Below are 26,235 nucleotides of genomic sequence, written 5' to 3' on the forward strand. Positions count from 1 at the left end.
AAAATGGCAACTGGACGACACAAACATGGCCGTTGTGCATTGAGCACACAGGCTACAAGAAAATAGCAGCCCCAGGAGGGATCACAAGGACAGGCCCAGGCAGGATGGGGGACCCTGGCAAAAGCCCCCACCAGGTACAAACCCCCCCTCACAGCCAATCATCCGGTCGTTGGTGGAGCATCACCCCCTGCCCCATCGCCAGCATAGCGCCCTGCCCCCACCCCAGGAGGTGGACCAGACAAGCCACACAGCCCCACTTATGGGCGGTAGGATGGGGGGACAGTTCCCAACCGTTCCAAGGAGGAGCCCACGTCCACCCCAAAACTCTTCATGGGGAGAAGAGGGACAGCTACTCACCATACCAGGAACCAGGTGGGCACCGCTTCAGACAGAACCTCCACTCCATCGAAATGGGGGGGGGCTGTCAGCCAGGAGGAACGCTGCGACTCGGGCTGAGACCTGGTCGTCTGCGACCTCGCGAGGCATTTGACTCACAAGCCAGCCCCCGTCTAGTGAGGCCATGTTGCAGCAGACCTACCGCGGAGCTTAGCTCTGCGCATGCTCGCTGACCAGACTGGGGTGAGTATTGGATCTAGATTAGCCCGTCGCCCAGTCCAGCAGTTATAGTTCGGCTATAGTTAAAAGGTTCTTAACATATAAAGTCCTTGTTATTCCATTTGTAAAAAAAAAAAAAAAAAAAACAACAACAATTTAAAAAGCAAGTTTATTTTATTTACTGAATAAGCTGTACTTTTATTTCAAGAATAACATTTTTGTATACACTGCATTTCACCTTCCCAGTGTAACAGAACTACCATATTTATCGGCGTATAACATTTTCCTCCTGAAAATGGAGTGCAAAACATGCGTGCGTGTTATATGCTGATGTTAAAAGAAAAAAAAAAAAAAAGCCAATTGGGGAGGGTGCCAGGCAGGGCAGATCCTGGGCGGGTGCACAGAGTGCTCCGCGCCCAGAGGCAGAGGGGGGTGGGCCAGGCAGAGGGGAAGGGAGGGCGAGTGTTACTGGATTACTCCCGCTTACCCGGCGGTCACTGTCATACGAAGTCCCGCCTCCTTCAATAGACAGCACAGTGGCCCAATGCCAAGACGTGTGATGTCTATCATAGGTGCCCGTCAAGGAGGCGGGACTTCCCGTGACAGAGATCGCCTTGTAAGCGGGAGATCCCTGCTCTGTGTAATCTCCCCTGTGTAATGGGCACTGGCGAGGCTGCATTGATGGACACTGCACTGTCCCCCTGAGGAAGACACGTGACCCTGTCTCGATACATGCAGGGGAGGGGCCAGGACTGTGACAACACCTAGGAACCAACGTGGAGCTGGAGGCTAGGTTTGTCTGTGAGGCTGCTGCTTACACTGATTGTCCCAAAAACTATGTATCTTCGGATTGTGAACGCTTGTGTTGGTTTGGTGCGCTGCAAGCACCTGTAAAAAGTGAGTACCCTGTGATCTTTTTTAATAAATGCAAATTTTAAAAGGGTATAAGCACTATTGGCTTTTTTTTATCTTTCATTCATTATACCTGGATACTACAATCCGTAATGAGAGGAGCCTAGAAGGAGGATGGAGAAGTGGGCTAAAAAGCTGGTTTGGATAACGCTTAATTTCAGTGATCACATTACCCCAGGTGAGAATATTCCTGTTGGTGGAGAACATCAAGGTGGCACACTATTGTTTTTTTGCACTGAGAAGGAAATGCACGGTGGATCAAGCAGTGTGTGTGTTTTTTTTATTGATTTTTTTGCTTTAAAGTTTCTTTGCAAACAATCATTTGCATGGACTCTTTCCTTGTTCCATGGTGTTTGCATGTTTATGTTGGGCAATATTTCACTATATGTATGCACTTTTTAATATTTCAATATGGTTATATTCTGATTATACCGTCATTTAGTATTCAAATAGCGCAGCATTTATTGCGCATTGATGTCATAACATTGCTTTTGGGTTTTTACATCGGAGACCCGATCAGAGCCGAATCCGGCTTTGTTTGGGTATTCGGCAAGCCTCTAGCTGCAGGCATTACCCCGGTAAACCCCCCTGAAGCCGAGGCCGCATATTTGCGTCTGTCGGCGTGAAGAGGTTAAACACCTGTCAGCTTTCCTGTGTGACAAATTTGACCTATTTGAAAAAACATGGAATCCATGAATTAAATATTTATCAGGTGCCATTTGATATACTTGAATGGGTACTTAGCTGGATCAAACAGGTTGTAGTTTACTGTCTACTTTCTTTTTCTCTCTCTTCTAACCTCTTGCTTATCTTCAGCTGCTCCCTCGACATTTAGGCCAATTGTCTCACTGAGCATTTAAGAGACACCAGTCCAAGACCCCAGGGCTTAGACCCTAACTAAATAGGGTGCTACGAGGGACTCGGATGGCTATGGTTGAAGGATGCTCTGCTCATGACTTATAGCTCACCTAACACGCAGGGCAGCCCGTTTGTTTCATGCAGATATAATATACAGTGGGTAAAATAAGTACTGAACAGGTCACAATTTTTTTAGGTAAATAGATTTCTAAAGGTGCTATTGGCGTGAAATTTTCACCACATGTCTGTAGCAATCCATATATACAAAAAACGAAAACAAATAAGTTCAGAAATTAAGTTATGTGTAATAAAATGAAATTACACAGGGAAAAAGTATCGAGCACATGAAGAAAGGGAGGTGCAAAAAGGCATGGAAAGCCAAGACACCAGCTGAAATCTATCAGTAATTAGAAAGCAATCCTGCCCCTTGCCAGTGAAAATTTGATTTGTATCAGCTGGTTCAGTCTCAACTGATGGCCTATAGAAAGACGTGTCTCGTTACCAAGGTGTCACACAAGAACCATCTCATGATGGGTAAAAGCAAAGAGCTCTCTCAATACCTTTGCAACCTTATTGTTGCAAAACATACCGATGGCATTGGTTACAGAAGGATTTCTAAACTTCTGAATGTACCAGTGAGCACTGTTGGAGCAATTATCCATAAGTGGAAAGAACATAATTTCACCATAAACGGGCCACGACCATGTGCTCCTCACAAAATTTCTGACAGAGGAGTAAAAAGAATTATCAGAAGAGCTATCCAAGAGTCAAGGACTACTTGTGGAGAGCTTCAGAAAGACCTGGAATTAGCAGGTACAATTGTTTCAAAGAAAACAATAAGTAATGCACTTAACCGCCATGGCCTGTATGCACACACTTACCATGCAAGACTCCATTACTGAAGAAAAAGCATGTTAAAGCTTGTTTAAAAAGTTTGCTGCACAACATTTAGACAAGCCTGTGAAATACTGGGAGAATATAGTCTGGTCAGATGAGACCAAAATTTATCTTTTTATATTCCATAATACACACCATGTTTGGAATCAAATGGCACTGCACATCACCCCAAAAAACACCATACTAACAGGGAAGTTTGGAGGTGTGAATATCATGGTGTGGCGTTGTTTTTCAGCATACGGTACTGGCAAATCTTCATGTCATTGAAGGAAGGATGAATGGAGAAAAGTACCAAGACGTTCTTGATAAAAATCTGCTGCCATCTACCAAAATGGTAAAGATGAGACGAGGGTGGACATTTCAACAATACAATGATCCCAAATACAAAGCCAAGGAAACTCTCAATTGGTTTTGAAGAAAGAAAATAAAGCTGATAAAATGGCCCAGCCAATCACCTGACTTAAATCCAATAGAAAATCTATTTAAAAAAAGAACTAAAGATCAGCACATTTCAGTTAGGGTGTTCAATACTTTTTCACGGTGTCATTCCATTTTATTACACATAACTTTATTTCTGGACTTATTTGTCTTGATGTCTTTGTATGTATGGATTGCAAGAGTTGTTACCATCATGTGGTGAAAATTTCATGTCAATAGCACCTTTAGAAATATTTACCTAGAAAAATGGTAACGTATTTAATACTTATTTTACCCGTTGTATTGTTACCCTATATTTTGATGATATTGAAATAGGTGAAGTAATGGGCCCTAGTAGTGTGTGTGCGTGTATGTATGTATGTATGTATGTATGTATGTATAAATATATATATATATATATATATATATATATATATATATATATATATATATATATATATATATATATATATATATATATATATATATATATATATATATATATATATATATAGTACAGACCAAAAGTTTGGGCCCACCTTCTCATTCAAAGAGTTTTCTTTATTTTCATGACTATGAAAATTGTAGATTCACACTGAAGGCATCAAAACTATGAATTAACACATGTGGAATTATATACATAACAAAAAAGTGTGAAACAACTGAAAATATGTCATATTCTAGGTTCTTCAAAGTAGCCACCTTTTGCTTTGATTACTGCTTTGCACACTCTTGGCATTCTCTTGATGAGCTTCAAGAGGTAGTCACCTGAAATGGTCTTCCAACAGTCTTGAAGGAGTTCCCAGAGATGCTTAGCACTTGTTGGCCCTTTTGCCTTCACTCTGCGGTCCAGCTCACCCCAAACCATCTCGGTTGGGTTCAGGTCCGGTGACTGGAGGCCAGGTCATCTGGCGCAGCACCCCATCACTCTCCTTCTTGGTCAAATAGCCCTTACACAGCCTGGAGGTGTGTTTGGGGTCATTGTCCTGTTGAAAAATAAATGATGGTCCAACTAAATGCAAACCGGATGGAATAGCATGCCGCTGCAAGATGCTGTGGTAGCCATGCTGGTTCAGTATGCCTTCAATTTTGAATAAATCCCCAACAGTGTCACCAGCAAAGCACCCCCACGCCATCACACCTCCTCCTCCATGCTTCTCGGTGGGAACCAGGCATGTAGAGTCCATCCGTTCACCTTTTCTGCGTCGCACAAAGACACGGTGGTTGGAACCAAAGATCTCAAATTTGGACTCATCAGACCAAAGCACAGATTTCCACTGGTGTAATGTCCATTCCTTGTGTTCTTTAGCCCAAACAAGTCTCTTCTGCCACTCGTTTTCCTTTAGTTGGCTGCTTTTTTCTTGCTATAATACAAATTCTAATCAGGGCCGTCTTTATTCTTGATTGGACCCTGGGCAAAAATTTTCTTGGGCCCTCTTGAATCCACTTATCAACTATTTGGGGGCTCAAGGGGCAGCTGCTTTGGGCCCCACAACAATGACTAGACCCGGGGCAGCTGCCCCTTTTGCCCTGTGTTAAAGACAGCCCTGATTCTACCAGTCTATTCAGTAGGACTATCAGCTGTGTATCCACCTAACTTCTGTATAACACAACTGATGGTCCCAACCCAATTTATAAGGCAAGAAATCACACTTAATAACCTGACAGGGCACACCTGTGAAGTGAAAACCATTTCAGGTGACTACCTCTTGAAGTGTGACTCTACAATTTTCATAGTCATGAAAATAAAGAAAACTCTTTGAATGAGAAGGTGGGTCCAAACTTTTGGTCTGTACTGTATATATATATATCTTATGCTCTTAGTATTACACCAAGGGAATGATATAACTACCCTTTCTAGTGACCTCATGTTTATGTATGAAGAAAATGTTAAAATGTGGTTATATGCAATAACATAATTCTTTGTAAGTCTTCAAAAATACTTAATAAAAATTATTGGAAGGAAAAAAAAAAAATCAGCACAAGGGGCATTATTTACCAATCCCTTGCTGCTGGCTCTTGCATTAGTTGAAACCTTCGTCCTTTGAACCTCCCTACCACCTCACCTCTGTAATCTTATGGTTCAGCAGGGGTTATTAAAAAGCCGAGGGACCTGTCATATGCAATCATCAAGAGTGCCTATTATGCACACATTTTCTATTCATAGAAGCTGTACTATAGCTTCTATGAATGAAACATGATCTATGAATGGAGAAGGCAGGCTTTTCCTTCATCCGCAAGTCCTCTATTCATAGATCATTTTTACTCATGTACTGCACTGTGTACATTTGCTAAAAAGTAAAATCTTGTCACATCTGTCCACACAACAATCCTTCAATAATGTTGTGGTACATTTAGTTGGTTTGATTTTAATACTGTGTGGGGGACGTGCTTTCACAGTGGGAAGGCAGAGATCAGTGTTTCTGCTTTGTAGGAACACAGGATAACAGCCTTCCCTTGTCACAGAAGGGCTATCAGCCTTTACATAGGCAGACCGCCGTTCTGCCTGCGTCCCGAACAATGGCCAGGTACCCGCTGATTGACTCCCACTGTGCCCAATCACAGCAAGAGCGGGTCACTGATGTATCTGTACATGATTCTGGGAAAGGAGCCGCCGCTCTGCAGTAAATGTACGTGGGGCAGTCGTCAATGGGTTAAGCACATATGTGATCAAGTAGTAGAACGTTAAACTTGTACACATCCTTTGCTATTAAACTTACAACCATCCATCTGTCTGAAGGTTGTCCTATGTGCCCTGGTAAATTCATTCCCAGATGCTCAATCCTAGAGAGAGTAAGTAACAGTGATGATGATTTTCTTCTTTGTAAAAATACTATTTAAGCGTGGACTGATGGAGTCAAAAGACTTTATAAATCTTTTGAACAGGTTATATTACAATTTGGTTGTAAATGAATAAAAATGTAGTTAAATCAGTCTCTTTAGGAATTGTGTTCAACATACAGGTGTGACAAGAAAAATGCTGCAGCTCAGATATGTTCACAAACTTTTTTTTTCAGAAATGTAAAATGACATTATTACAGGATTATTAAATGAAAAAGAAAAACCAAACAGAGGAAACGTATTATGAAGTCAGTTTGTTCTGGAAATGCTGCCTTGATCATATAAAATTCTGTTTCTTCATGCCTTCTGTGTGACTTCTCTGATGTTATCGGTGGGAAATACTGCAGGAACACAACCACAGGCCTGCCAGATACACAAAATGTACAGCAGATGCTGCTAGGCAAGAGGGAGTTATTAAGCAGCACTGATCAATATGCTGCGTGTTTCTGCTTTTCATGGTTCCGCAGCGTCATCAATTTATTGCAACACGCACCTGCACTAGACTGTGCCATAGACAGAACAGGAAAGGGAGATTGCTGCTAGTAGTAAATAACGGTCTATATCATTACTGTAAAAATGGCACTAAGCTTTTCCAGGGAGGCCTGCGCCTGTGAGCAGTACTGCTAAACAAAGACTATTATTATTTTTGCTTGGTCTTGTTGGCTGCTCTGTCTCCATGGATAACAACCATGGAAACAAAATTATTATTTAAATAAAAATTAAAAAAAAAAAAGCAAAATTAGCTTTTCTGAAATGTAGGGTTTACCATACAAAACAGACATATTTAGATCTGTACCATGAGAGAAGGATAAGGAAAAGGCCATGTAAACCCACTTATTTTGTCCCTTTTGCTCTGTTAAAATTGAATGCTAGATTTGTGCAAGTTAACCTCGTAGTGTTCCCCCACACACATTGCAGGTGTCTGGTAAGGGCACCCAGTACCCAGTGACATAAAAAAATTGCAATGATCGCCATTTTATTCCCTAGGATCTCTGCCAAAAAAAAAGTATAATGTTTGGTGGTTATAAGCAATTTTCTAGCAGAAAATACGGATTTAAAAGGAAAAGTTCACCTTTTCATAAAGCATAATAGATGCACATTTTTTTGCAGGTAAAGAAATGTGCATTTATTATTTTTTGTTGCAGGAGCCTAGAAAGCATTGCACCCACTATCAGCAGATCGCTGATTATCAGGCAGGTCTCCTGCAGATCTGTCAGCGTATCGACTTGCTTGTACCTCATACAAGGAAGCGGATACATGCTGACAGGAAGAATGAATGAACTACCACAGTGCTCACAGCACCATGGTAGTCCATGGAAAACTACCGTAAAGGCTGCTGGAGCTTGTTGTTTTCCATTCACCGAGAGCTGTGAATAATGATGCTGCCGGGTGGACAGAGCCCCGCTTGGCAGCGTTTTTTTTTTACATTTTGACAGCTAGCGTAAGGGAGAAGATTCCCCGCTAGCTGTCACAGCAGGGGAGCAGGAGGTGCGGGAGCCGATGCATTCATAACATGTTACACCCCGAATATGGGTGTAACATGTTATGAAAGGTGAACTTATCCTTTAAACTTGTAAACAAAGTGCAGGAAAAAGCCTGATCGGCAAATGGTTAATAGTGTGGCATGTGCCTTTCCAAATCATGTCCAATCAACTTAATTTACCACAGGTGGACTCCAATGAAGGTGTAGAGACATCTCAGCAACAATAGAGAAATAGGAGGCACCTTAGATACATTTCAAGTGTTGCTGCAAAGGGTCTAAATACTTATGCCAATGTGATATTTTCATTTCTAAAATTCTGTTTTCACTTTGTCATTATGGAGTACTGGATGCAGATAAAAGTGGAAAAGTGAAAAGCTCATTTGCTTCCTCCCCCATTTCGCACCTTTCAGGGGGAGGGGGGAACGGGTACCTGTTTTTGACAGGTATCCTTCCCCACTTCCAGGAGACAGCACTGCGGCGCTGTCCCTCAAAGTTCGCCCCCTCCTTCTCCCACTGCCAAGCCAAGTAGAATGTGCAGCGCACTTGGCGCATGCGCAGTAGGGGATTGCCTGTGAAGCTGAAAGGCTTCACTGCTGGTTTCCCTCAGAAAGAATGGCGGCGGCAGCACCCGGCAGCCGATCCAAAAATCAGCTGGGGTGATGACATCACGGGTTCCCTGGATAGGTAAGTGTCTATATATTAAAAGTCAGCAGCCACAGTATTTGTAGCTGCTGACTTTTAATTTTCTTTTACCCAGCTGGAACACTGCTTTAATGAAGAAAAAAAATGAATTTAAACAACTGTAGTATCAGGCTGCAACATAACAAAATTGAAAAAGTGAAAGGGGTCTGAATATTTTACGAATGCACTGTATATCTGAGGACTACAGAACCAATGTGGTAGAAAGAAATGAGGGGGAGGTTATTGTAGTCCTGCCCTAGAGTGTCAACATTGCTCCTCCAAAGCTACAGTATGGTGAGTGAGCACTGTGGCCCCCTAGGACAGGAAGTGTGCTACTGGTAAAATCAACAGGGGAAAATAAAATAAAAAAAGCCTTATAAAAGAAAACTAGTGAAGCCACCAGATCTAAGTATAAATAGGTTGCAATATTTTACATTTTTGTTCTTGGGATAAGATAAACTATAAGGGCTAATTCTATCTTTCATACCAGGTCTCATGTCACATGCATATTTAGGATATATCAGGTAGTATGGTGCGGCTCTGCAGCCACCATCCTCCAATGGCCTCCCTCCCCCTTTTCTGCAGTGCAGGATTCTTCTTCTCGTAGCATCATGTATTATTCTGAATTTGGTTCTGCCAGGACTGCCACACAGGATCTACGAATGGAAAAACTAAAAGTCCCATCTGCCATCGCGACATAGGGCCTCGTAGTTTTCATTGGAACATAAGTGAGGTGACCTGCACTTGTAGTTCATTGTTTACTTCCTCCAGCTCCATAGCCAAGGGTCCATATCCTGATACAAGAGAAAAAAGTGCTCTTGTGCTGGATTGGGCCCGGTTCACACAGGCATACTACAACATACGCCCGTACGAGGATGCACAGTGTTCCGTGCGTCCTAACGCAGGCAATCCCAATCAAGTCAATTGGGATGCAGCAGCTGCACGGGCGGCTTTGGTTCCAATTTGACATTCATAGGGGTGTGCAGCCCTGAACGCCAACAGTGTTCTTCGGGCCGTGCATCCACATCCGCACAGATGTCAAACTGGGATCAGCATCTGTGTCCTTGCAGCCGCTACATTCTATATGACATAATTAGGACTGCCTGCATGGGGATGAATGGAACACCTGTGCATAACCGTGTGGGCAAACACAATCCTTACATCAGCATATGTTGTAGTACGCCCATGTGAATGAGCCCTTACAGAGACACTTCCCGCTCTCCTTCACTTTTTTTTTGTACAAAAGTTTTATTAGATTTTAGAGGTTACAAAGTTTGTATTAATGAGCACAAAGGAAGGTAATTCCAGAAATGACAGGTAATAAAACAGTACGAACATTAACATACAATGAAACATAATATAATACTAGAGATAAACTTGTGAGAGAGATGGGGTTAGCTGGAGGGGGCAGGAAGGGAAAAATAGGGAATCAGAGAATGGGCACAGTGTGGAAGGATCAGGATGAAGCAGAGGGGCCAGTCAATTAGGATTTTTGCAACACTAGGAGCCTTGGATGGATCGCTAAATGACCCTCTGTCCTCAATTTCATTATGTACTTGCAGAGTTTTTAAAAGATATACAATGAGGAGATTGCATGTATTTGCAAAGATGTACTGAATAGGTTTTTTTTTTTGCCCGGGTGTAAGCTTTAATATTTCCCAAACAGTGCTTTTGTTTAAAGAATCTGCATTGGTGTTCTAGATATCTGAAGTAATGAATGTTACAGTATGCAAGCTCTGTGCCTTTGGGCTCTTTCACAAGGGCAGCAGTCTCTACCCTCCTTTTGAAAAGCGAGGCATTTGTAAATCCCAAGGCAGATTTTGTATTGAAATACCGTTCTGCAACTGCAAGCCAAGCGACGTGGTCCCATTAACCTCCATGGGAAAGTCTGTTTGTCAGACTCTGCAAGGTTAAATTTGACCTGGCCACAAAGTTTGTACTTGACTGCAAAGTCAGGATTTAGGTGGATAATAGAGGGAGCAGTAAAAACAGGCATCCGATTCACTTTGCCTCCTATTTGACATGGCTCTTACAGTATTTGAAAAGAAACAATATAATTTGCACAATTTTTACCTTGTCATCTTTCGCCCTGCCTCTGACATCCCTGTCTCGGTTTGAGGGTTTCTCATTCTTTGAAATAGGATGGGCTCTGCCCACTGGCCCATGAGCCTGTATTGCTGGAGACTCTTTCCGCAAAGGCTTTACATCTCTGTTAGGCCTTCTAACTTGTGGAGGAGCCCTAAGGAGACAACAGAATGGTGTTATTTTTATCTGGTTCAACAAACATTTTTCTCACTTATAATCTTCTGTAAGCATGAACAATCAAAATCAAAGCTTGTTCAAATGAATGCACAACTAGAGCTCCAGCTAAACCTTTTTCTCTTAGGTTTGGATAGAGTGGAGAATGGCTTTACCCTCGGACAGCTGTTTTCTGTCCCTGGTAAAGGGCTATCTTCTCACTTCCTGTCTCAATCACAGAAGTCAATGGTAAAGAAAGTGTAAGAAATCGAACGGCTGAGACCCTGGACACTACACAAACACTTTTTTATTGTCCATGTTCCTCCTGAATTACACTTCTCCATTCATGGGTAACAGGTAAACATGTAAAATATAGTTCTACACCATTGCAACTGAGTGTATTGAAATGATGGATACTTATTTTTCTTCTCTTACATAAATCACTTGACCCCGGAAAATGTACCCCCCTTCATGATCAGGCCATTTTTGTGATACAGCACTGCGTTACTTTAACTGACAATTGTGCGGTTGTGCGACACCGTACCCATATAAAATTCATTCAATTTTTGTACCACAAATAGAGTTTTTTTTTTTGGTGGCATTTGATCACCACTGCATTATTTTTTGCGCTATTAAAAAAAAAAGACAGGCGATTTAAAAAAAAAAAAAAAAAACACACAATTCTTAACAGTCTGCTATAAAGCATATCCAATAAAAAATGTTTAAACCTCCAATTTCTTCATACATTTAGGTCAATATGTATTTTGCTACAGGTTTTTGGTAAAAAAAAAAATCCCAATAAGCGTATATTGATCTACGGGAACGTTATAGCATCTACACACTATTGGATATATTTATGGGATTTATTTTTTATTTTTTTACATTAGTAATAGCAGCAATCGGTGACTTACAGCAGGACTGCAATATTGCAGTGGACAATCAGACACTAACTGATACTTTGCAGGAACCAGTGACACTAATATAGTGATTAGTGCTAAAAATACGCACTGTCACTGTACTAATGGCACTGACTGGAAAGAGGTTAAATATATAGGGCAATCAAAGGGTTAACTGTGTGCCTAGACAGTGTTTTTGTGTACTGTGTGAAGTGTTTTTGCTAAACCAAGAGATGGATTTTGTTCCCTGCTTCGCAGGAACACAAAATCCATCCCTTCTCCCCTGTCAGAACAGAGATCTGCCTTGTTTACAAAGGCAGACCTGGTTCTATGTATTTTACCGACGATCAGAGGGTGCAGCAGACATTCAGGGTCCGGCACCCACAGATCGGCTTCTGCTGTGAATAATCACAGCAAAAGTGGCCCGCAGGCGGAGCGCGCACCCCCTGCAGGCAAAAGTGCGCCCCCCTGCATTCTGCAGAAGTGCAGAATTGCGTATATATACACACACATAATCCTTCACAGGATAGCAGCCCTGTAGCAGTAAAACGGCTATGGTTCTGTCCTTAAGTGGTAAATGAGGTGCCACTGCATGAATCCTTAGACCAGGGGCGTCTAACATGCGGTCCAAGTTGGCTATGAATGTAACAAACAAACATCGTAAACGTACTTAAAAATTTTGAATTTTTTGTGAAAGTGCTGTCCTTTGGGCTGATGAAAATTTGTCTTTAGTCTCTTTACTGGACTTTTATAAGTTTTAGTTTTCCAAATTAAAAATATCCTTCTCTTCGCAATCAAGCCTTACGCTGGCCATACACTAGCCGAAAAATCGTTTTAACTCGTTTTCGAATAACGAACACTCGGCCATAAGACCAAACGATTTTGCCTTCATGTAATGACTGAAATTTGATAGATAAATCATTTAATGGACACAAATGAATCCGTTGTTTGTTTGTTTTGTCACATATGCCTAGTGAAAACAGTTCAGGCGAGAAACACATTAACCTTTCAATTTTTCGTTTGTTCGGCAGAATTTTCCAAACTGTTCCTTCAAACTACTTACTGAAAAGTTAAAGCCGATTTTCTATTTTTGCCCATTAACTGGATGAAAAACAAACAAACAGACAGATTTTAAAACGATTTTTCAGCTAGTGTATGGCCAGCATTATTCATGTCATCAGTTTTTGGCAGGACCAATGTTTATGAGCAACTATTGTTAACGATGAAGCACACGGAGGGGAAATTATAACCAAAATATCTGATGAGCACCTTGAAAATTCATTGAAAATTGCTACTACAGTGTCAAATATTGCATAAGTTTTAGGTTTCCCTCTTTTATTTTTATAATCAAAAAAAGAATATGAAGTTTTATTACTCAGATAGGATTATGTATATCATTGATCAATAACTTTTGATCTGCCTGACTTTTTCTGCTCATCAGCTATCCTTATTGTTAGTGTATTTTATATGTGGCCCAAAACTATTCCTCTTCTTTCAATGTGGCCCAGGAAGGCCAAAAGACTGGAAACCCCTGCCTTAGATTACAGTCCCAATATTTAGCTAGAAATACTGGCTTTTCCCCATGGAGAGGGGAGTAGATTCCAGAAGGGATATGTGGTGGAGCTAATGAGGTTGGGTCTGGCCGGTCAACAAAACAATTGCATGAACAGCCCCCTAACCTATTGCTTTAACAAAATTTAAAGATCGATCAATTTTTTGTACACATTTTGGCTGCATGATGATGCAAAACAGACCCAAAGAATAATGCTAACACTTTTGCATTCAACATAAACATGATTTAATGTGCAATTATGTTTATAAATGTTACTCCAATATATGTTTATCCCATACTACCTTATTGGAAAATAGGAGTATAAAAAATAAATAAGATGGATTGCTTTAGCTGTCTGAAGACCAAATGCTGTAAAACACAAGATGAGCTGTTTTTGCCAGTAACTTTGTCCACATGTCAATGCCAGACAAATGATGTCTTTACAGCAGAATCTAATATTAAGCCAGTCTGTCTCATAGCTCCGCAACAACACGCTGCTTTTAAATAAAAGGTGGCAGATTGTATCTCTGAGAGAGATTGCATCACGTTGGATAGAATCATTCAGCTACCAGACATATCGAAAATAAAACAGACTAACCAAGAGACAATTCATAAAAAATATCCCTCCGAGCAGATGTAACAATCCTACAAGCAAATGGAGATATTATTGATTGCACAAAACCACCAAATGAAGCTTTTGCAAGGAAATGCATGTCAGAAAAAAAGACAGCTTTCACAGTAAATAGCTTTAGGTATTTATTACAAGGTCAAACAGATCGAAGATTCATCTGAAGCATGATTCCAGCAAGCAGACTGTGAAAGCTTTGCAGATAGATAATGATGGATTTTGGGGTTTGTGAATTGTGGACATAATGATAGCAATGACAAGTTCAATATAAATGACATGATGAAATCATAAAAGTGGTCTGCAATCTTAAAGAAGACTTAACCTGCAATAAAATGTGCCTTTAGGTAACAGCGCTGGTACAAAAGTATCTGGGTGGGTCTTAAAAGAAGTTTGGGATTTCTAAAAAAAAAAAAAAAACAAAACATTCTCACCTCCATGCTGCAGCATCCCATGCTGGCTCTAAGACTGAGCATTGAATGATCATATGACCAATGACCATTTATCAGTCAGCTCTCAGGCTGCTCAGAGTGGAGTGTTTCAGTCACTGCTCTCCGCTCTGCTCCAAAAGCACTGACTGAAACGCCAAGCTAGGGAGACACGGGCACAGCTGGCTCTGGCTCTCAGCTGTGTGCTAATAGGCAGAGCCAGCTGTCAATCAGACCCACAGTCCGTTGACTCTGGGTCACAGGAGCACAATATTAAGGCCCCTTTCACACACTCTGTCTGTCGATCTGCCGATCCCCCACTAAGCAGGAGGATGACAGCTGTTCTCCGCGCTGTGTCTCCGCTGACATACGATGCCCCATAGGGATGCATGAGGGGACCATTCAGATCCGCCAAAAAAATGGACAGGCAGGTCTGAACGGTCCGCCTGTGTGAAAATGAGAGATGTGTGGTCAAAAAGGTTTGGCAATACTCCTTTGGACAGCAGCATTATCAATCTGGGATTAAAAGAGAGAGAGGAGGCACCTCTAAGTGTAGTATTAAAAGTTTTATTGGAAAAAGACATAAAACCACTCACAATGTAGAGAGGTCAGTAAGCCTGTATGGATGTCCTGTGTGAACCATCAGGAATCTCCTCAGGCAGACGTCACATCCTCCCCCAGGACAGTGTCCGCAATCCAGGCCTCCATATCGGCTCGTCTCTCTACAGTGATGAAACTTTACAGGGACACTTTTTAGACCCCCCAGGCAATCCAAAAAAAGTCATGCCTGCCTCCAAAAATGCCCGATAAATGCCTGCAAGAAAAACGGCCTGGTGGAGAGGAGCCATATTCCTGTTCTAATAAAAATTATAAGAAAAATGCTCTTTTTTTCTGGTTCTGGACATGCTACAGAGATGAAACTTCACAGGGACACTTTTTTCATATTCTGATTGGCCAAATACAAAGTCGTTCAAAGTCTTCTATCATACAAGTCGAGTAAAAAAATTTACAAGTCGCGCTGAAGTCGTGCTAAGTCACGCTGAAGTCGCGCTAAAAGTCGCCCCTTTATGAGGCGACTTAAAAGGTTGCGCTAGTGTGAATGGGCTCTAAATCAACTATATTTATTGTTGCCTTCCTTACATACATTTTTTATTTATTTTTATTTTTTACATTTTATTTTTAGTCCCACTTATGCTATGCCAATGTTTTATGGTACACATCATGGTCCAGAGCACTTGCGCTCATGTTCTAGTGTCAATCTGGGATTAACCGCTTGCCGACTGTATAACATAGATTTACAGCGGCAAGGTGCTCCTGGTGCGCCAGAGGCACTTCCAGATGAAAGGGGTGCGTGTGCGCATGCCGCCAGCGATGCAACCGTGCTAAGATTAAAACAAAGCAGATGTCGATCAGCGGGTGCCGGCCAATGGATTACCGCTGGCACCCTGATCGTCTGGAATTTACAAAGGACAAAGCCCTGTCTGTGTAAACGAGGCAGAGCCCTGTCCTATTAGCGGGGAAGTAATGGATTTTTTTTTCCCGCAAAGCAGGGAATAAAATCTATTACTTGCCTTAGTAAAATCACCTCACACAGTACACCAAAACACTGGCTAGGCACACATGTAACCCTTTTGATTGCCCTAGATGTTTAACTCCTTCCCAATCAGTGTCATTAGTACAGTGACAGTGTGTATTTTTAGCACTGATCACTGTATTAGTGTCACTGGTTCCCACAAAGTGTCAAAGTCGGATTGTCCGCCGCAATATCGCAGTCCTGCTATAAGTCGCTGATCCTTGCCATTACTAGTGAAAAAATAAATAAATAAAAATTCCAGTATATATCCCAAAATTTGTAGACACTATAACTTTTGTGCAAACCAATCAATATACGCTGAATGGCATTGTATTTTTTTTACCAAAAACATGTAGCAGAATACATATCGGCTTAAATGTATTAAGAAATTTGATTTTTTACATTTTTTATTGGATACATTTTATAGCAGAAAGTAAAAAGTATTTTTATTTTTTTTCAAAAATTGTCGCTTTTTTGTTTATAGCACAAAAAAAATTAACAAACAAACACAGTGGTGATACCACTAAAAGAAAGCTCTATTTGTGGGAAAAAAGGACACAAAATGTGTTTGGGTACAGCGTCACGTGATCGCGCAACTGTCAGTTAAAGTAACGCAGTGCCCTATTGTAAAAAAAGGACTGGTCATGAAGGGGGACAAATCTTCCAGAGGTCAAGTGGTTAAAGAAGTGTTAAGCCCTTCTAAATATGCAATGTGCATTTGACTAAAACATTAAACCTTGAGCAAGTAGGCCTTGGTAAGAGTTATGCTGTAGAGCAGGGGTGCTCAACCAAAAGCTATTTTCTTCTTTAGCGGTAAGGGTTTTTTCACACTATAAGTGCATGAAAATCGATGGGAAAACCAAGCAGATTTCACTTGCAGAGATATCAGTTTTCATGCACATCAGTTAGGGTCCTTTAACACGGCAGACTCAGTTTTCCTCAGCGGGGATCGATCCGCCAATCCCCACTGAGCAGGTGGACGACAGGTCTGTCTCCGCTCACTGTGCTGAGAGGGACCTGTCAGAGTCCCGCTCTCCTTTATGAGGAGATCGGATGAAAATGGATCGCCTGTCTGTTTTCATCCGATCCTACTTGATCCGATCCTCCAGATGGATGGAAAATAGGGTTTCCATCCGTCTGGATTTCACAGACAGGATAAGATCGGTGAGCAGCGGGTGTCAGCAGACATGTCACCACTGACATCCACTGAGGTGCAAGGAGTGTCCGATCAGGTCCGCCTGAAAAACTGACAGAGGGACCTGATCGGAAAGCCCATGTGAAAGGGGCCAAATGTGCCCTGTTCACACCAATGTTGATTACATGTCAGTTTTTTTTTTTTTCCGTGCAGAAAACTGCATACACATTGCAGATTCCTGTAGAGAAAAAATCTGCATGTTGTGGTGTGAACAGGGAACATAGAGAACCATTGTTTTCTTTGAGCCCTTGCAGAACACATGCAGAAAAACTGATGTCTCTGCACCATGGTGTGCAAGGCCTAAGGGTTTTATCAGTATCAGTGGTGAATGATTTTTTTTTCAAACCTCTGACTGCAACTTTTGCTGGACACCCTTGCCTGTTAACCACTTGCCGACTGCCTAACGCCGATCTACGTCGGCAGTCAGCCCCTCACAGGCAAAGTGACGTAGGGCTACGTCACTAGCTTGTGAGGGTCTAGGGAGCGAGCGCGCGCCCCCGGAGGCGCGCTCCCGCTCGGTCACGGACCCCCCCGCGCGTGTGACCAGCGGACCCGATGTCCGCCGGTCACTCGGCGATCGGCGGGGGAGAGGGAGAATGTCAGGCAGCTTGTGTAAACAAGCTGCCTGTCATTCTCCTCGCTGTAAAGACACTGATAAAACGGATCTAGTATGTAGATCCGTGGATCAGTGTCCATACAGCTCAAGCCACAGCCAATCACAGTAGAAAGCACGCCCCTAGGGATACACATAGCCCCTCCCTTCCAAATAAAGTTAACCCCTTCACAACCAGTGTATTTTTACAGTAACAGTGCATATGTATAGCACTGATTACTGTAGAAATGTCACTGGTAACCCCAAAAGTGTCACAAATGTCAGTCAAGGGTCCGATCTGTCCGCCCCAATGTCGCAGTACCGCAAAAAAAAAAATCGCAGATCGCCGCCATTACGCGTTAAAAAAAAAAAAACAACAAAAGTGACAAAAATCTTTCCCATTGTTAGTAAACGCGATAACTTTTGCGCAAACCAATCAAAATACGCTTTTTGCGATTTTTTTTACCAAACATATGTAGCATAAAACAAATTGGCCGAAAATTTTAAAAAATTTTGATTTTTACTTTTTTTTGGGGGGGAATTTCATATAAAAAAATGTGAAAAATATTGTTATTTTTGCAAAATTGACGCTCTTTTTTTGTTTATAGCGCGTGATCAAAAAATCGCACAGGTGATCAAATACCACCAAAAAAAAGCTCTGTTTGTGGGAAAAAAATGACGTCAAATTCGTTTAGGTACAGCGTCGCACGACCGCGCAATTGTCCGTTAAAGTCACGCAGTGCCGAATCGCAAAATACCCCCTGGTCAGGAAGGGGGTAAAATCTTCCGGGGCTTAAGTGGTTAAAGGAAGCTGAAAAATTGACTTACTTGTTGGACCATCTGATGAAAAGAAAGAAAAAAAAGCTTAAAAAAGGAAAACTAAATGGATCAACCACTTCCTTAGTTTTATGTTATTATAGCAAGTTTAATACTTAGTGGATTTCATCTTTAAAGTAGATATAAATCCAAAATGAATACATTTTAGTTCATAATAACACTTCGTATCATAAATAATTGACATTTTTTAAAATATACATTTTGCTCATCCTTAGTTGTATCTCAGTGCTGCACATCACCTACATTCTCTTATCACCTACTTCCTGTCTAGCGTACAGATGTGTGCAGTAAACAATGATAGCAACTCCCATATTGTTACAAAGGAACAATGCATTTCAGGCCAGGAGAAAGCAGTCAGTAGTAGCCCCCACACTGTGGCCAGTGGTAGGGCTGCAGTACAGTTCTATTGTCAGGACTCACTTGAAGGAGCCCAGGGGAAGCAGCAAGATCTGTCTCCTGATGGCACCTCTGGGAGAAAAGGGTTGCAGGCTGTCTCCAGCCTGAGGGCGGCATTTTTAGCATAGTCTGCTCTTTTTTAAGCCTTTAACCTCCCTGGCGGTATGATTCTTTCGGATTTTAGGTGCTGAAAGCGGTACCATTATTTTGCATGTAATTCTTGAGAATGAGCAGCCCAAACCAACTACCGTATTTATCGGCGTATAACACGCACTTTTTCCTCCTAAAAATGGAGGAAAAAGTAGCTGTGCGTGTTATACGCCGATATAAAAAAAAAAAAAATGTCCAGAAAGCAGCACGGAGAGGTAGAAGGGGGCGGGCGACGCCGAGGAGAAGGAAGGACGCGCTGTCATCGGAAGTCCCGCCTCCTATGCCGACGTCAATCATAGGCGCCGAGACTTCCGATGAGAGCGCATCCTTCCTTCTCCTCGGCGCCGCCCGCCCCCTTCTAACTCTCGGCACTGCTTTCTGGAGATTTTTAGTGATGGGTATAGGGGCGCTGGCGAGGCTGCAATTATGGGCGCTGGCGAAGGCTGCATGTATGGGCGCTGGCGAAGGCTGCATGTATGGGCACTGGCAAAGGCTGCATGTATGGGCACTGGCAAAGGCTGCATGTATGGGCACTGGCAAAGGCTGCATGTATGGGCACTGGCAAAGGCTGCATGCATGGGCACTGGCAAAGGCTGCATGCATGGGCACTGGCAAAGGCTGCATGCATGGGCACTGGCAAAGGCTGCATGTATGGGCACTGGCAAAGGCTGCATGTATGGGCACTGGCAAAGGCTGCATGTATGGGCACTGGCAAAGGCTACATGTATGGGCACTGGCAAAGGCTACATGTATGGGCACTGGCAAAGGCTGCATGTATGGGCACTGGCAAAGGCTGCATGTATGGGCACTGGCGAAGGCTGCATGTATGGGCACTGGCGAAGGCTGCATGTATGGGCACTGGCGAAGGCTGCATGTATGGGCACTGCACTGGCAAAGCTGCATTTAAGGACACTGCGCTGATGAGGCTGCATTTGTGGGCACTGGTAAGACTACATTTAATTTAAAAAAAATGTTCTGTTTTATTTTAAATTTCAGCTTTTTTCCTGAAATTTCTGCCCTAAAATTTAGGTGCGTGTTATACGCCGGTGCGTGTTATACGCCGATAAATACGGTATTTACATATGATTTCTTTTTACTGTGCGTTCTTCTTTATAACATCCCGGGTATGATAAAGTTTGAAACACAAAATCCTAAATTATAATGTAATAAATAACTATAAAATAATAACATAATAACACTTTTTTTTTTCCAAAAAATAACACTTTTTATTCAATAAATTATAGTAAATAACGTAATCAAAAACACTGACATTTTTTTATCAAACAAGGATGCAATATTTTTTTATTTTTTTTCCAAAAAGAATGTAAGGTTAGTTTTCATATTACTTCAATAAACGTCCCGGGTGTGGAAAATTTTGAAACAGGGTACAGCACAAAGTCCAACATCACAGTCTGGACAGTAGTACCGCGTTTCCTTTCTGATTTTCCGTCCGGGGTCGTCGCGCTTGGAACAGCAAACCACACACATCCTTGTGGGTGCAGGCTTCTTCTCCGTCGGTGGAATGTGGTCCATAAAATGACGACCGGTCAGTCGTTCGGGGTTCACAACACCAGCAGCACGGCGTCCGGATCTACTTACTGTTGGTGTTTGGTGCCTGAGAAAAATGAACAATTTTCCACACAAAGTCTGCATGAACCACAGGCTTGTCACTCTTCTTTTTTAGGAGAATGAATGCGTTCCACAAACACTGCTCCAGGAGATGCCTGAATATTTCTTTTGCTGTTTCCGCATTGCCGGATAGAAAGTCATGGCCTGGTCAGCTCTGTCCACACCTCCCATGGTGTTTTTATAATCCAGGACCAGTTGCGGTTTCAGAACATCTTTTCCCCCTTTTGTATGGACCATGACAGTGGCGGTGTTATGGATGGTACTCATCAGGCAGACATCTTTTTTGTCACGCCATCTCGGGGCCAACATTTTTCCTTTCTGCCAGGCAACTAATTCTCCGGGCTTCAGCTTTTTGTTGGCAAAGCTGGGGGGCATATCACGCCGGTTAGCTCTGACGGTCCCATACACATCTGTCTTATGTTGTAGGAGGAACTCAAACAGTTCTGGGGATGTATAGAAATTGTCTGTGGTGACACAGTACCCCTGATCCAGCAGAGGCTCAATCAGCGTCAGAACAGAAACGGTTGCCATCCCATAGCTGCTGAACCTTTGGTTGAACTTGGTTCCTCTCTCAGTGTATAGGACCGAATTCCAAATATATCCAGAGCTGGATTCACACAGCATTAATGATTTTATTCCAAAGCGTGCTTGCTTGGACGCAATATATTGTATCCAGCTGAGTCTCCCTTTATAGGCCATTAGACTTTCGTCTATGCAAATGTCTCTTTCTGGGACATAGGGCTGCTGGAAATTTTTCAAAATTAGTTGGTAAATGTCCCAGATCTTTTTGAGCGTCGGAGCTGGATGAGAAGTCTCATCAAAATCGTCATTATTGGTAAAGTGCAAATACCTCATAATGAGGGAAAATTTGTACTCCGACATAACGGTGCCAACGAAAGGAGTGGCCAATAATTTATTTGTGGTCCAATATCACTTCTGCAGGGGTTTCCCCACCACTCCCTGCAGAATAATTAGGCCCAGGAATTTCCAGATATCCGCACTGGTCACGGGTTCCCACATCCTGCTCCTTGAAAACTGCCGATGCGCTGCGGCTTGCTCCTGGTACCGATTGGTTTCCACAACAATTTTTTCGATAACCTCATCGGTCAAAAAAAGTTGCAGGTATGCCAAGGGGTTGTCCTCCTCAACATCGACTTTGATACCAGGTGCTCCGGTAAACAGGAACCTTGGGGGCGCTACGTGCTCCGTACCGCAGTCGATCACGCACCAAGTACGCACATCGCTCGGCACAGTCACAGCATCATCACTGAACTCACTTTCTGCGTCAGATGAAGAACTTCCCCATGAATAGCTGTCACTCCACTCTGCAAGCGATTCAGGATTGCTGTCGCTCTCGCCCAGCAGGTCATTATTATTATTATTATGCAGGATTTATATAGCGCCAACAGTTTGCGCAGCGCTTAACAAAAAGATCATATACCGCTTTTGAGGTTGCGGCGCGCTTGTTTGAGGCCATGGTCGCTCTGCAATGTCCAGATACAATGTATAGGAAAAATGCAAATGCAGGAAGTGCAATGGAGAAAGCACTGGGGGGCAATCAAAGGTCAATTTATTTTATTTAGGGAATGTAATCCAATAGGATTACAGTGTATCAGTGTGTTTGTGTGTTATACTTTTTGAATTTGCCACCGGTTCCACCCCCCTGCGGACGTCACGTCGCAGGAGACGGAAGCCGGGGCTCACAGACGATCGGGAGGAAGCTCCGCCGCCACATACTGCCCGCATACATCGCTGGATCCCGGTGACAAGGTAAGAAAAACCTCTACCAGGATGCGGCGATCTTCCTAGCGGTACCCCGAGTGTGGCTCGGGGTTATCGCTTTTGGCTCTAAAATTTAACCCCGAGTCACGCTCGGGAATACCGCTAGGAAGGTTAAGTTAATTTGTTTTTATACAAAATAAATAAACCATTTTTATTGCACAAGATCTGTTTGATCTTATTTTCATCGTCTTTTATTGTTTAAATAAAATAAACTAAATAAGCTGCAGATTTGAAAATGTTGAAAAGAACTTCTGAAAGTTCCATTAAAAAAAAATTGTTTTTATACATATTGTTTCTCAACCAGGATGCTGTGGCACCCTGGGGTGCTGTTTGTGTTCCCCCATTGTGCCATGAGCATGGGAACCAGTTTGACCTGGAGTAGCATCATGAGTCGCCATAATGCGGTGTGGGCCAGCTGCCAGCACCATAACAACCAATTACACTCTAGGGCCAGGATGCATGGTGTGATTTGTTGCCATGGGGATAGTACCTGACTCAGCAACCCCTTAGCAATGCATGACCCTGCTCCAGGGCAAGGCATCATACAGGGCTTCCCCCAGCATGGAAAGGGCAGAAGTCTGTGTCCTCCAGCGCTTGTCCATCTTTGCCATACTGCTGGAGACAAAAGCTAGGGCCCGCCTGATTTTAAGATGGGACTGTGTGGTTGGAGGGGGGATCTGTGATGGCAGGACTGTGTGATTTGGGGCTCTGTGATCGGGGGAACATATGTATAGGAGGCTTTCAACAAATTCCCAATTTCTCTTTGGGATGAATAAAAGGTTTCTGTTGTAAAGCGAGATCACTAATGTGAAGTTAATTTCATCAAGGTGGTTGTGTACACTGTCCCAGCCTCAGGTTTCCAATTGATAAATAACAAAATAAACGGGCCCTTTAGCCAGAACTCCTGGCTCTGCATGTTTATTGTAGGTTTGTAAAGGATAACAGCTTTAGGAATTATAAGCACTTCTCATCATATCAAAAATATCACAATGCAAAACCTTTAAGAGCACCAAGAGAACAGTTTTAAGAGCAGGTTTTGAATTTGCAGATAGTTTTCTCTCCAGAATGTATAGGTTAAAGGCAGCCAAACAGATGTCCCCAACATCTGGGATTTTTAGTGCTAACAGTAATCTGCACCATTATTTATTCACTCACCTGTGTTCTGCTGGCACTGGTGGAGGCCAGACTGCTGGGTCCCTTGCTGGTTCATCTTGTAAAGCAACAGGAAAATCTGCAGGCTTTTCAATTTTAAAGGATTCTAACGTATTTACAATAGTTTTCACTTGTTCGTACTCTTCCACTAACTCTTGGCACACCTGAAAAAGGAAAACATAACATTACAAACATGTTCTTTTCATGTCTTGGATATCAATCTGGTAGACTGGGGCATACTGGGAGGACTGCATTTGCATGCAAACTACCTTTAGTAACTCCCACATGGGATGTGGGCTCTGATTTGCTGCAGCTTCTAATGCACACAGTGAAAAATTGGAGGATGCATTTGCAGTGCATTAGAGCAGCCTGTACAATTGTTTATGGCTGACAGTAATGCTGGGCATAGAAAATTCAGCCAGTTTAGCAGGGACCGGCCAAATTATGATCTGTGTGTTACTGTGTTGTCCTCTCTGTTCGACAAATTGACTTCCGTCAAACATGCAAGACAACTTTTGCTGATCAGTGGCTGCAGCCAGTCCGTTGCAGTTGCTGATCCGTGTATTCTGACAGCAGCAGTAGACACTGTCAGAATACAATGTCCCAAGGGAGGGGTTAAGGAATCCCCTATCCACCTAGCTTGTGTGGTTGGAGGAATCTGTTTTTTTTTGTTTGGCTGAAAAAAAAAACTAAGACCAACAAAAATAAACTGTCTATGACCAGTGTAAAGCGTAACTAAAAGGCAAAAATGTTTTCAATTTTGGATAGAGTAAGGGAGGGTTATAACCCGTCAGTTTTTTTTTTTTTTTTTTTTGGGGGGGGGGGGGGTTAGCCATCCGTGTCCATTGCAGAGATTTCACTTCGCTTCCTGTTTCATAACCAGAACAGGAAATGAGAAGAAATCTCTCAAAAAGTGAGGGAGTCCTCAGGTGTCGCCATGGTCACCAGAACCATTATCCCCATTGGATGATTTCCCCTCCATTATTGTTCTGGTGTCAACCCAAAATTTGTTATTTTTTTTTACTTTTACTGATAATGGTAAACAGGACAAATGGAGAGCGTGAATTTCCGTAACGGGGGCACAGACCGCAATAAACTGACAGGTGTTCTAATCCAAAGATTTTAGGAAGTACAGTGGTATGGTATATCTTGATATCTGTGGAATAGGTGCAGGGAAGGTTCTCAAGTAAAAAAAGTCTCCTAAAAAACTCACATAGTATATAGGTTTCACTTTAGAAGGGTCCCGTTATCTACTCAGTGAGAGGGTAGCTATTAAGAGACCTTATTAAAAAGTCACAAGAGTACATCCTGCCAGTTCATAAAATTCTTAACACAGTGCGGATTGGGTAAAAAACTGCAGCCAAGAAAAGATGCTACTGGCAACATTGCCCACAGAGACTAAAGGGATATGAACGTCATAGAAAACAGCAACTCTAAGCAGCCAGAATGTGATTAGCTATGAGCAATCCCTATTCCTTTAGTTTAGTGAGCTATAGTTTTTAAAATGATAAATGCACTTTTTTTAAATTCAAGATATAAAGAAAATACAGGTGCACTTGTATTAAAACAAAAATTGTATTTTCAAATCAGCCATCCCCGCTTTATCCATCTGAAAACATAAATAAATACAATATCTTGCATCTGACCAAAGTTCTCATTGTCAGGCCTATCTTGACCCAGTAAAGGTATTAACCACTTAAGCCCCGGAAGATTTTACCCCCTTCCTGACCAGGGTTTTTTTTGCGATTTTTTACTGCGTGACTTTGACGGACAATTGCGCAGTCGCGCGACGCTGTACCTAAACGAATTTCACGTCCTTTTTTTCCCACAAACAGAGCTTTCTTTTGGTGGTATTTGATCACCTGTGCGATTTTTTGATCATGCGCTATAAACAAAAAAAGAGCGTAATTTTTGCAAAAATAACAATATTTTTCACTTTTTTTTTTATATGAAATTCCCCCCCAAAAAAATGTAAAAATCAAAATTTTTTAACATTTTCGGCCAAATTGTTTTACGCTACATATGTTTGGTAAAAAAAAAAAAAAAAAATCGCAAAATTGTATTTTGATTGGTTTGCGCTAAAGTTATAGCGTTTACTAACAAAGGGAAAGATTTTTGTCATTTTTGGTGGGTTTTTTTTAACGAGTAATGGCGGCGATCTGCGATTTTTTTTGCGGTACTGCGACATTGCGGCAGACAGATCGGACCCTTGACTGACATTTTTGACACTTTTGGGGGTACCAGTGACATTACTGCAGTAATCAGTGCTATATATATATATATGCACTGTTACTGCAAAAATGACACTGGCAGGGAAGGGGTTAACTGTATTGGACAGGGAGGGGTAAAGTGTGTCCTAGGGGCGTGATTCTAACTGTAGGGGGACAGGTCTCCTAGTGTAAAAACAAAGATCAACGGTTCTACATAGTAGAACCGTCTGATATTCATTTTTACACAGGGGAGAATGACAGGTGGCTTGTTTACATAAGCCGCTCTGTCTTTCTCCCGCTGTACCGGCGATCGTAGTGTGACCGGCGGACATCGGG

At 42.3% G+C, this 26,235-nt stretch overlaps 1 protein-coding gene across 1 annotated transcript in view; it reads right to left on the bottom strand.

Annotated features, from left to right (window-relative positions):
• KATNAL1 (katanin catalytic subunit A1 like 1) overlaps nucleotides 1–26,235 on the bottom strand; it is a 153,253-nt gene that overhangs the window by 118,905 nt on the left and 8,113 nt on the right. The window contains exons 2-3 of the mRNA XM_082247671.1: nucleotides 23,693–23,853; nucleotides 10,718–10,883 (exon numbers count right to left, since the gene is read on the bottom strand). Coding sequence (XP_082103797.1) covers nucleotides 10,718–10,883; nucleotides 23,693–23,853 — 327 coding nt within the window. The remainder of the gene's footprint in view (nucleotides 1–10,717; nucleotides 10,884–23,692; nucleotides 23,854–26,235) is intronic.

This window comes from Pelophylax lessonae (genome assembly GCF_965119305.1).
Source record: "Pelophylax lessonae genome assembly, chromosome: 2".
In the NCBI taxonomy this organism is placed as follows: domain Eukaryota; kingdom Metazoa; phylum Chordata; class Amphibia; order Anura; family Ranidae; genus Pelophylax; species Pelophylax lessonae.